The following is a 10,376-nucleotide window of genomic DNA, read 5'->3' on the forward strand; positions in this document are numbered from 1 at the left end:
TGGAGGTGGTTTCACTTTTTTTGTAACTGGTCAACAGACTAAAGGCTGAGACGAATAGTGAAGCGTTTGCAATAGCTTGCAATGCAATTGCTTTATTATGTTTCAAGCAACTGTAACAAATGAGTTGCTCTCTAGGACGAATAAAGTATTTCTGATTCTGATTCCCTGCTCCTGGTGGTAAACTAATATTATAGCGTAGTTAACAGCTTTAGCTATTTGGAACATGTTTCACTTGAATCCAGAATAAGTTCCATAATAGATTAAATTGGCAGCATTAATCTGAGGGCAGCTTGCTTGAGTTATCTGACCACACGAAAATGGTTTGAAAGCGTCAACCCTTAAACCCTGGACTCCACCCATCTGTTCACATGTACAGGGAGAGAAAGCATTACTTGCCTGTAAAAAAAAAAAACCTCAACATATTTATTGCAAAAAATATATATACTTTTGGATATGTTTATTGTAAATGTTTATATTGCAGAAACCATGTTTTTTTTTTTTTTTGCACAGCCTTAACCTTTACAGGTGTAACTTTTACCCACAACCATCACTGAACTGATCTCCACTGGAATCCCCTCATACATCATAACCACACAGGACAGACAACTGAACAGTATAAACACAAGACAAAGGCCAATAATGTACAATTATTTTAATGTGCACGTAATATATATTATCCCTGTGAGTGCTGTATGTAGACATCTTGATTGATGATTTACCTTTGTTTATATTTAAATATAGCTTTCTGTTCATGTTGATGGGACAAGACATCTTGTTTCCAGTTCTGTTTTTTGCACGCTGGCAGCCAAATCAGCTTTTGCTCTTTGAAGCTGAAAATATACATAATAGGTGAACGATTAATCACCTACAACATGTGGAAATAAAATGCTCCCCCATTACGACAACCAAAGGCCATCAAGATGTAGCTATGGCAACTCATTTTATACTCTTAAACAAAGACATGTATCCCAAAGCGACTTATTTACACTGATGAACTTCTTTTAATTGTTGGAATAGAGCATTTTGTTAAAGAAGTCACTAGCCTTTACTAGTTACTTACTCATCATTGTTTCGACAAAACACTTAGCATGCACCTTATGAGCATAAAATGTTGCCACATCAAAAACAAAACAAAGAAATGTAAAAGCTTGAAGCTAAGGTAAAGACAGACCAGCTGACTCGTTACAATAACTCCAATGATCGGAGTACGTCCTGCAGGTGAGAGCCATATTCTACAATTCACATTCACACAGGTATTTTAGAAAATATACAAACACACATCTGTCGTGGAGACTTTTTATACAACTTCCAGTATTTCCAAAGCAGTGGGCATGAAGTGCTTTTCGTAACCTGACTGTTCTAACGGTTCTTCTGTAGAGGAGCTCCAACAGTCCTCTCTCTCCTCCTCCTCCTTCTCCTCGTCCCGCTCCTCATCTGAGTCAACGATTTTGCTGTAGGCCTCTGTTCCATATTTGCGGTCTGTCCTATGAGCCTCTTCTGTGACAGCGTCCTCCCTCTCGTCACCCATGCAGGTCATCGGTGAGAAACCATCACCTACTGGCCTGATTAGTCCTTCAGAGTCTGAGGTTTCTTTCGGTTTGGATTTAAAAGACCAGGATTGGATTTCCACGACCTCCAACAGAGAGATCTTTGGATGTGGCTCACATACAGGAATGTAGAGCCAACCAAAGGGGTCATTTATCTATAGAGTGAAAACATAGAGACATTTTTAGTTTTTTGGAATACACAGCGACAAATCAAAACTTCAATTACTCGTTAAACATGTAATCTTATATAAGAGGAGCAGTTTTCAGTTTAACAGCAAAATGACAGCATAACTCTGGATCAACACCTGAGCAACCCTGGTTTAAGATTAGACAATGACTCACATGACACATAAAGGTCCAACCCTTTAGGTCAGTCTCTCACCTGATTAGTCACCCGTCTGAAGATGTGGCTGTTGCGAGGATCTGGAACTTTCTCATACAGACACGAAAGCATCAGTGGACACACTTGTTTTCCTCCTTGACAAGCACTGACATGAGAGGGGAGAAGAAACAGAAGACAGCCTCACAACTGAGCTCCATATTTCTTATTGTTTGATTTAATGTTTGCATGTACAATGTCGTTTTTTAATTTCATTGTTTTTTAATTTTATTTATTGATGTTATTATGGAGGCAGATAAATGTGTGCAGAACCGGAAGACAAATTGACTTTGCCAAAGGGAAAAAATAATTGCATCATACTGTCACATAAACTCCACAATCTTGAAGAAGAATTTAAAAGTACATTTGCAGCCGGATAGCCTAGTGTTTATGTTGTGCACATGTGCAGAGGCTACAGTCCTCATGGCAGCGAGTGGGGGGTTTGAATCTGACATCAGCCCTTTTTCTGCATGTCATCCCCCGCTCTCTACTCCCAACATTTCCTGCCTTTCTACAGCTGTCCTGTTCAATACTTAAGACTGCTTGTTTGACATGATCTCACCAGAGTAAAGCAACAGATACGCATACTGCAACGGGTAGAAATATCCCCAGCAGGAGTGGTGTGAGGTATCCTGAAAGAGAGACAAAGAAAAAAAACATATAAAGCACTTATACGAGTGTTATACTTAAAGCAACAACAATCAAACCGCTTAAAAACATTGATTCATAGCCAGCTCCTTCTTAAATCATCACATTAAGAATGTAAAAGTTAACACAAAGTGATACCAGGGTTCTGTGGACTTGTAAACGTAATGGTGGATTGTTCTCCAGGTTCGGCCGCAGTCACAGCTCGTATCCACACTTCATATTTGAGACCTGGACTGAGAGGAAGCAGCTTTGACCTCGTCGATGCACTCACATTGGACACTAGGAGGGTCAGAGTGTTGAAAACAAGGTTCAGGAATTAGACAGTCGCTTTATAAAACAAAACTGCACCTTACTGATTTTTTGGGAAAAAGATATTTCTTTCTAAAAAGAACACTAATCTTGTAAGAAAACATGACTCTTAATTTAACAATAAATACTTCTGTCAATATGACTTAATGCACAGCTGACATGACCTATTTGCTGACGTTCATCTTAGTTTGGCCTGTCAGCACAGCAGAGGCTGTTTCATTTATTTTAGTTCATTTGAATGTGCACAAAAGAAACCTTACTCTCCGAAGAGAAGAGATTCTTTGTACCAGCTTGAGCTAACTCTGTTGTCCCTGGGCAGATGATGGACCACAGTTAGAAATATCACACATAGTGGTATTTAGCCAGATCACAGTTTAAAAAGATGAGCTGTAAACTTTCAACCAAAGGTTACAGGGACTCTTCCTGGGGGGGAAACATAAATGTGGCTTTATATTAAGGCATTTCACCAAAAGTTACAGACATGAATTTAATGGTTGCCCTTAAATGTTTTAAAAGGAGGTGTTGGCACATCTGACTATCTCATGAAGTAGGTGCATGGGACTTTAAACTGTCAAATTAAAAAGTAATCCTTTATGCTTCTCTGGCTCAGCATCACCATTTCACCAAGTTATCAGAACTGATCCTGAGTTGTGAATACGTGTTCAAACCGAAGTGGCGACTCATGAGATAATCGATAAGATGTGCTGGTGTTGGGTTGACTGAAAATGGCCTCCACAGAGACATGCAACGAGCTTTCCACCACACAGACCTGATCCACTGCTATGACACAATCTTTGACCTCCCTCTCTCATTAGTGCAGCTGTATTTAAATCTGTGTACCATGTTTTCCATTAACTCCTATCTGGTAGGACAGGATTGTCCCGTTCTGTCCGAGCAGGGGAACAGCCTCCCATGTCACGGTGGTGTTAAGGGCAGAAATGGAGAGCAGCTTGAATGATGGCACTTTGGACGGGGCTGAAAAGTAATGAGAAATGGACATGAGGGAAATACGTCTCACTTCCATGCTATAAAAGAGAAAGGACAGAAAGAAGCCACACTTACGTACACTCACACTTACCTCCTTCAAGAGAATACCCAACAGCTGATGAGAGGTGATGGATTTGGTTGCTGTGTGAAACCGAGATCAGTGACACTTGGAAAGGTGTGTACTTTTTAAATTGACCTGCAGGGGGAGACACGTCAGAGTATTGAAAATAGTCCAGTCGCACACTAAAACAAATTTCCACCCATCCTTTACAAATGAAGGCTGCGGTGTCACATACTTTATCCACTCTGAATAACTTTAGCATTGCTCAAAAGTACTCAAATCAAACATACCTTTAAAGACAACAGTTGTTTGGTTTTTGGACACCCTGACCCAATCGAATCCTTGACCCAGAGGACACCCTGCTTGTTTGTATTGCACCACATAATCCTTTAGCTTTTCAGAGGGCTGACGAGGCGGCTCCCAGGACACTGTGAGATTCTCCTCAGTCACCTTGAGGTGCAGCTCTTGCTCATTTTTCTCTTTACGTTCAAGTGAGACTGCGCAGAGAAAAAGAAAAAAGGAAAACTACAAATGAAGCAAACAGAGAGCTTTAGTGTTCAATGATGATGCATACAAGGAGAATAATAACTGTAATGTTTCACATTACTTTGATGACAGTTGCTTTCAGTGATACCTGTTTCTGGCACAGAGAGAGAGGAGGGCATACTGGCACCATGACGATTGTAGGCTGACACATTGACTGATGAGACATCCTGAAGAGAAGACTTAAACTGGCACTGCATCTTCTCACACAGCAACAGGCCTCTTGGCTCAGCTGTGGACACATTCACCCACTTCACTGTGCCGTTTCTGTAAAACAATCCGATGTCATATCCCAGAATGAGACGACAAGCCTGGGGTGGGGGAAGCTCCTGGATCGGACGCAGAAAAGGAAAGGAAGTGGAGAGTTTAGTTTGCATAAATTGAGACTTGGGTTTTATTATTTAAACTTCCAAAGAAGGAGTTTATTTACCTGCCTCTTAGGAATTAATGTACAGATACTCCTATTGATGATCATTCTCATGATTTGGAAATACTGCACTGCTTACAACTATGTTTTGATGGAGCAGACGCTGTGCTGTGTTCATTATTTAAGAGTATAATTTAGAGGTGCTTTAACAAAAGGCATCCATGTCCCGAGTTTGTAAACTAAAGTCAGACAACTCAATGCACCTCTGTTTTAAAGATATAAACTTTTACAAGGAAACAAAAAACTATTCAATTACTGTACTCCCTACCTTCCAGGTAAGAACACAGTCATGGCTTTCAGGGATTATGCCGCAGTCGGCCCATACATCCAGCTCTGCAACAGGGTCTGATCAAGAGAGCACAAGACACAGCAGACGGCACAATCACAGGAGAGTTCACGTTTGTGGAGTTTGATCTTTCTGGCAGAGAAAATGCAGAGTAATTCATGTAAATAAGGGTAAGACTTTTCCTCTCTTTGTTTGTCTGTTTTGACAATCTAAAAATAAAAAGTCTCCTTGTCAGGAATGAGCCAAGATGATTTCAAACAGTCTGTTGTCTGTGCAGTAAATTAAGTCAATGCTGCGTTTTCTGGAGTCTCTGCTGTTCTCTTATTTCCCAGCCTTTCCACTTGACTTCTGTTATGCTTCAAAATGTCAGACTACAAATGTAATCTTTCAGATTTTAGGTTATGTTAAACTGCTGGCCTCCATTTGCACCTGAGCATAGTCATGCGATAGATTGCTCACACAAAAGCAAAACGCATTTACATGTATTTCCAAAATGTCTCCAGAGGATTTTTAACTCAACAGTTTAATACAGGTGAAAATATAAACAGTAACTAAACATTTACAAGCTCTTTCTCCAATCCTAAACCTAGGTATAAAAACCACATATAAGATCTCACCCGTCTCTCTGCTGGCTATTCTGTGGATTGCACTCCAGTCACTCATCAAGCCTTTGTCACAGGAACAGCGGACCTGAAATTCATAGACTGTGCAGGGCTGCGGGTTGTCCAATGCAAAGTTACGATAGACCTCGTTCACCTGAGAGGGAATTAAGCATGCAGACATCATTCTAGACAATAAACAAGCTGCAGCTGTTCTTGTTGTTCCTTCACTATAAATGTCCTCCATCACAGATGAAGCTTATTTTGCACTGAGTGTGTTGTGGGAAAGACTGGCAGAATACACCCTAAACCAGACACCTGCTTCCACTCTTGGTCTTCCTCGGTCCGATGTTGGAGGTCGCAGTGTCCAATGGGGTGCTGCGGATCACAGATGGCATTCCATTCAATCTCTAACACATCCTGATGCTCACTCAATGTGACTGTAGGAGGCGATGGCATGTCTAGAAACAGAGACAGTAATCCAAACACAATGACTTCATCCTGAAGAGGTCAACTTTTGTGACTGTCGTGATTATAAGAAAAAAGACACGCAGGATTGACTTACGGATATCTGCTGTTTTGAACTTAGCATCTGGAGATTTAGAAGAACCGTGCTGGTTTGTAGCTTCGACCCAAACACGGAGATCGCCAGTGAGAGAATATTGGTCCCGAGGAATAACACCAGTAACACGTCCCCTGATGATCACATGCTGATACCTGCGAGACACGCAGAGTCAAACTAGTTCTGAAGACTACTGATGTTTAAGATATTTATACGATCACTAAACTTTAAAGAAATAAGTTGACAGAAGAGAAGAATGTTTGTGTTTACTCTTTATTTGCCGGCTCCCAGCGCAGGATGTAATTCGTGGAGATCTGAGGGTCCGACCTCGGCTCCCAGGTACAGTGGATGTCTGCATGACAGTGCTCATCACAGGGAATGTAGCAGACAGGGCGAGAGGGAGGAGCAGGAGGACCTGCGGGGGGGGGATAAGAAATCATAAGAAGAATAACTAAACTCCTTCAAAATAATAAATTATCATCAAGGACTAGAATAAACATTCAAATCTTCTTAATGGAAAGATATTAGCAGGGCTGTTGTTTATCTAACCAGCTCTTAAACCTTAATATCAATATGGACATCCTGCTCTGGTTTTGTTTAAGTTGCAAGACACCTTGAATGATGTGTTTCTTTAAGTGTCTGAATCAATTTTACAGATCCATGAAAGAATTGAGAGCGAAGTGAAGGCAGGCAGGGACAGGACACAGTACTCGAATATCTAATCCGCCTTGAGTCCCAGCAAGGATCGTTGGAAGACATCCAGAACGGTGCAGGGTTGACCGGACATTTATCTTACACACTTCTTTGTTTGTACGCACAGGTTTCCCAGCCACGACAGCAAAGAGACACAAAGAAAACGAGGAAGTGAATGTATGCGTGGGTGACGATTGGAGAAACAAGCTAGAAAGCACGAGATAGAAGACTGAGCTTTACCACGAGAAACACACAAAAAGACACCTTCTCGCTCATACACAGGTCTGCCCATATTCACACACACACACACACACACACATGTTGTGTACGTGTGTGAGAGTTGTCACCTTTTCTCATAAGCCTATTCACCTCTCGCAATGACAAGTTTGATACGTCCCCACACTCCACTGCGAGGAAGCCCACAGATGAGAGCATGAACAGGAAGTAAGTACTTTGATCAGTCTGCCTCGAAACGACTGCCACCCTTTCAATAACTACTTCCTCTTTAAAACAGACACAGACAATGCTGCAGATCTCAAAGGGTCAGCTTTAGAAAGAAAGAAAGACACACAGAACTGTTTCTAAAAGCGTTAAGGGCCTTTTATTAAATCACTTAAAGTCTGAAGGAAAGCCTTCAAACATGTGCTGCACATGAAACACAAGCCGCGTTTATATCAGCACAGATCTGAAACATCGACGGTATGTTTCGTTGGAGTGGTGGTGGAGGATGTGTTTCTGATAAAACAGTGGGTTTTCGATAAAGATGTAACAGATTGTACAGATTTTTATTATCTATGTTTGACACATCCTTTGAATGATAAAGCATAACAGTACACTTATAGCTTCTAGTTGTGGTTTAAAAAAAATAGAGTTGATCCTTTATCGTGCTTCACGATTGAGTAACCAGCTGCTGTGACACAATAAGTTCGGGTTCTTATCTTTCTATGTATGTACAGTATTTATGTCCTTCATATTCATCTAAAACTTTTCAGCCTCCTACCTCATGCTGCATGTGTTGAGTATTGATTACCCCGTGCTCCGCTCTAATTCAGCTCTGTTTTCTGTTTTTTTTTAATCGACATGTGGAGTTAAGAAGCAGGAGTGAAAGCATAAAGGAACATAAAAATGTAAAACAAAGACTGTTGACTGAGAAAAGGAAGGAGGACACTTGTGCAGTATGTGTGATGTGTACAGACGTTGTAAGAGCCTACCGTATGAAGCGGAGCACTTTGACAGGCTGACCAACCAGATGGACAGAATCCAACTGGTTTTAAGTGTGGCCATTACATGTGGACCCAGGCCTCTGGTGTCTGCGGCGGAAACACACAAACACATCAGAGAATAAATCAGGCACATTTCTGGTGTGTATAAAGAATTATACAAAGGCTGCTACAAACACAAGCTTAACAACATACCGTACATTTTCTTGAGTCTAATCTGTTTTATTTGTTGCTGTTTGTTTCTATCCCTCTCTACAAGCCCATCCCTAACATTTACAGACTTTGAGCCCAATGTCATTCCAGTTGATTTCTGTTCAACATGAGCCAGCTCGACGTTTCTGACTACATCCCTTTGCTACATGATGCTATAGTGTACATTAATGCTGGGCCTTTGTAAGTAATATATTAAGACTCAAAGTGCAGTGCTACAAAGGTTATGTTTTGGTTTCATGTAGGAAGTGACTAAAGAATAAATAAGGTGAACACGTCCCCATTTCTTTCTCAAAAGAGTTGTGGAAAAGACTTCACTTCACTTATTTAACACAAACACTTCCTGGACAATAAACAAGTCAAATCCAATCTCAACAGGATAAAATAACTAAATAGAAAGCAAGCATTGAAGCAAATGTAATAACTGTGTCCATCTGGATTATTCCCCTCATCATTTGATCATTCTTATTCTCAGCAGAGGATCTTAATGTCCAAGTTATTTGAGAAACAAAACATCACTCAGTCTTTTCTCTGTATAATCTGTGCTTCACAGCAGAGCACGTTGTCTGAGTGTTCCTGTCTTGAGCCATAAGACGTGAACATGTGGAGAGTCTGATGCTGCTGATGCATTCATGTGCTGATCGGCTCGTCCAAGTGTTTTCAAAGTCGTTCACTTGATTTTAGTGTATTCGTGTGATTTCAGTTCGGAAAGTCTGAATGTTAAGAAAACACATCAACAAACTGTTTGGATGCTACGAAGAAGAAGATCAGTGAAATGTAACTTTACAACTTATATTTGAGCCAAAAGTTTATGTGCAATAGCCTACGTGAATTAATAAATAAAAAAAAGGCTATATTAACATTATAACAAAACATATTATTTATTTATATATCACTTTTAAAACACTTTGTTACAAAGTGCTTCAAAAATGAAAAAAAAGTAATAAAAATAAAAAGAGGAAAACACAAAGTCAAGCACCTTAGTCTTTTCCGAGTTTTCTATTTGTTGTTCCGACTTGAGCAGAACTCTTAAAGTCATTTCTCCGATGTGTCCGACACCACATGAATACGGTATAAAAAGAAGTTTATCAACTTTAAGTTTGTCAAAACGAGCCCACAGGCTGACAGCTGGAACTTTAAGTATTAATACAATACTCACATAATGTTATACAATATAGCTGAGCTTTAAACGTATAATAAATATATTAAATATAGACTTTACTTCTGAAATTAAATTAAATTAAAACCAACCTTGCCTTGCCTTAGACACACTCACATTTCTCTACATTTAATGAAGATATGATATTTACCTCATTATCAGAGAAACAGAGACTCCTGTCGCTCATGGTGCAGCTTATAATTAAAAACACGGACAGAAGAAAGTTTTGTTGTGAAGTTGCAGCGAGTTCCGTTCAGTGGGTGTGGACTGTCCTGTTTCCGTTCAACGTTCGTGAAGCTTTTTTACGGACCTCATGGGCGCTTTCATCTTGGAATTTTCTCACAATTTTTCATGACAATTCTTGGAGCCTATGGTTCCGTTCAGCGCCATGGTTCCGTTAAATGAATCATCAAGCCACGCCCATTTCTGGAATTCCCAGCGACGCAATCAAACCACGCATGCGCCAATTTACACCGCATACCAGTACACTGACTAGTCCAGTGGTGTCCAAACTTTTTTTCTTGCGGGCCAAAATTGTTGCGTTAGAATCGGAGGGAACTTTTTGTATTTTGACGTGTTCAAAAAATAATGTAAATGCACAATAACTAATTGCAGTGGGAAACTGTTGTGTTCTACTTTTTTGGAAAGAATAGTCAGGCTTTTATAGGTCTCCCTCGCTAACATGAAAAAGAAAAAAAGAACGAAATATGCCATCTGATGAGGCCTGGGGCCAAAATCTTCTGATT

General features: G+C 40.2%; 1 protein-coding gene across 2 annotated transcripts; it reads right to left on the reverse strand.

The window, feature by feature from the left end:
- Window positions 1-440: 440 nt before the first annotated feature.
- Window positions 441-10,052, reverse strand: il12rb2l (interleukin 12 receptor, beta 2a, like). 2 transcript variants are annotated; one of them, XM_079365832.1, is made up of 15 exons: window positions 9,782-10,052; window positions 8,253-8,351; window positions 6,619-6,763; window positions 6,352-6,503; window positions 6,105-6,247; window positions 5,805-5,943; window positions 5,170-5,246; window positions 4,566-4,803; window positions 4,222-4,428; window positions 3,962-4,066; window positions 3,724-3,858; window positions 2,713-2,853; window positions 2,489-2,558; window positions 1,930-2,035; window positions 441-1,702 (listed from the first exon to the last, which is right to left on the reverse strand). In XM_079365832.1, exons 2-15 carry the CDS (start codon window positions 8,323-8,325, stop codon window positions 1,298-1,300), a joined length of 2,136 nt encoding a protein of 711 aa, XP_079221958.1. In that variant the 5' UTR covers window positions 8,326-8,351; window positions 9,782-10,052; the 3' UTR covers window positions 441-1,297. The 2 variants fall into 2 exon arrangements, with proteins under 2 accessions (XP_079221958.1, XP_079221959.1); XM_079365833.1 differs by lacking the exon at window positions 9,782-10,052 and adding an exon at window positions 9,451-9,487.
- Between the last annotated feature and the right edge of the window lie 324 nt (window positions 10,053-10,376).

The sequence above is a fragment of the Symphodus melops genome (genome assembly GCF_947650265.1).
Source record: "Symphodus melops genome assembly, chromosome: 17".
NCBI lineage: Eukaryota > Metazoa > Chordata > Actinopteri > Labriformes > Labridae > Symphodus > Symphodus melops.

What these genes read in the sequence shown, in the direction of transcription:
- il12rb2l (XM_079365832.1), bottom strand. Translation starts at nt 8,325, where the DNA reads ATGGCCACACTTAAAACCAGTTGGATTCTGTCCATCTGGTTGGTCAGC. An exon ending in TCTCTCTGTGCCAGAAACAG is followed by an intron (nt 4,429 to 4,565) that starts GTATCACTGAAA and finishes TTCTCTGCGCAG; the next exon opens with TCTCACTTGAACGTAAAGAG. An exon ending in TCAGACGGGTGACTAATCAG is followed by an intron (nt 1,703 to 1,929) that starts GTGAGAGACTGA and finishes TTCACTCTATAG; the next exon opens with ATAAATGACCCCTTTGGTTG.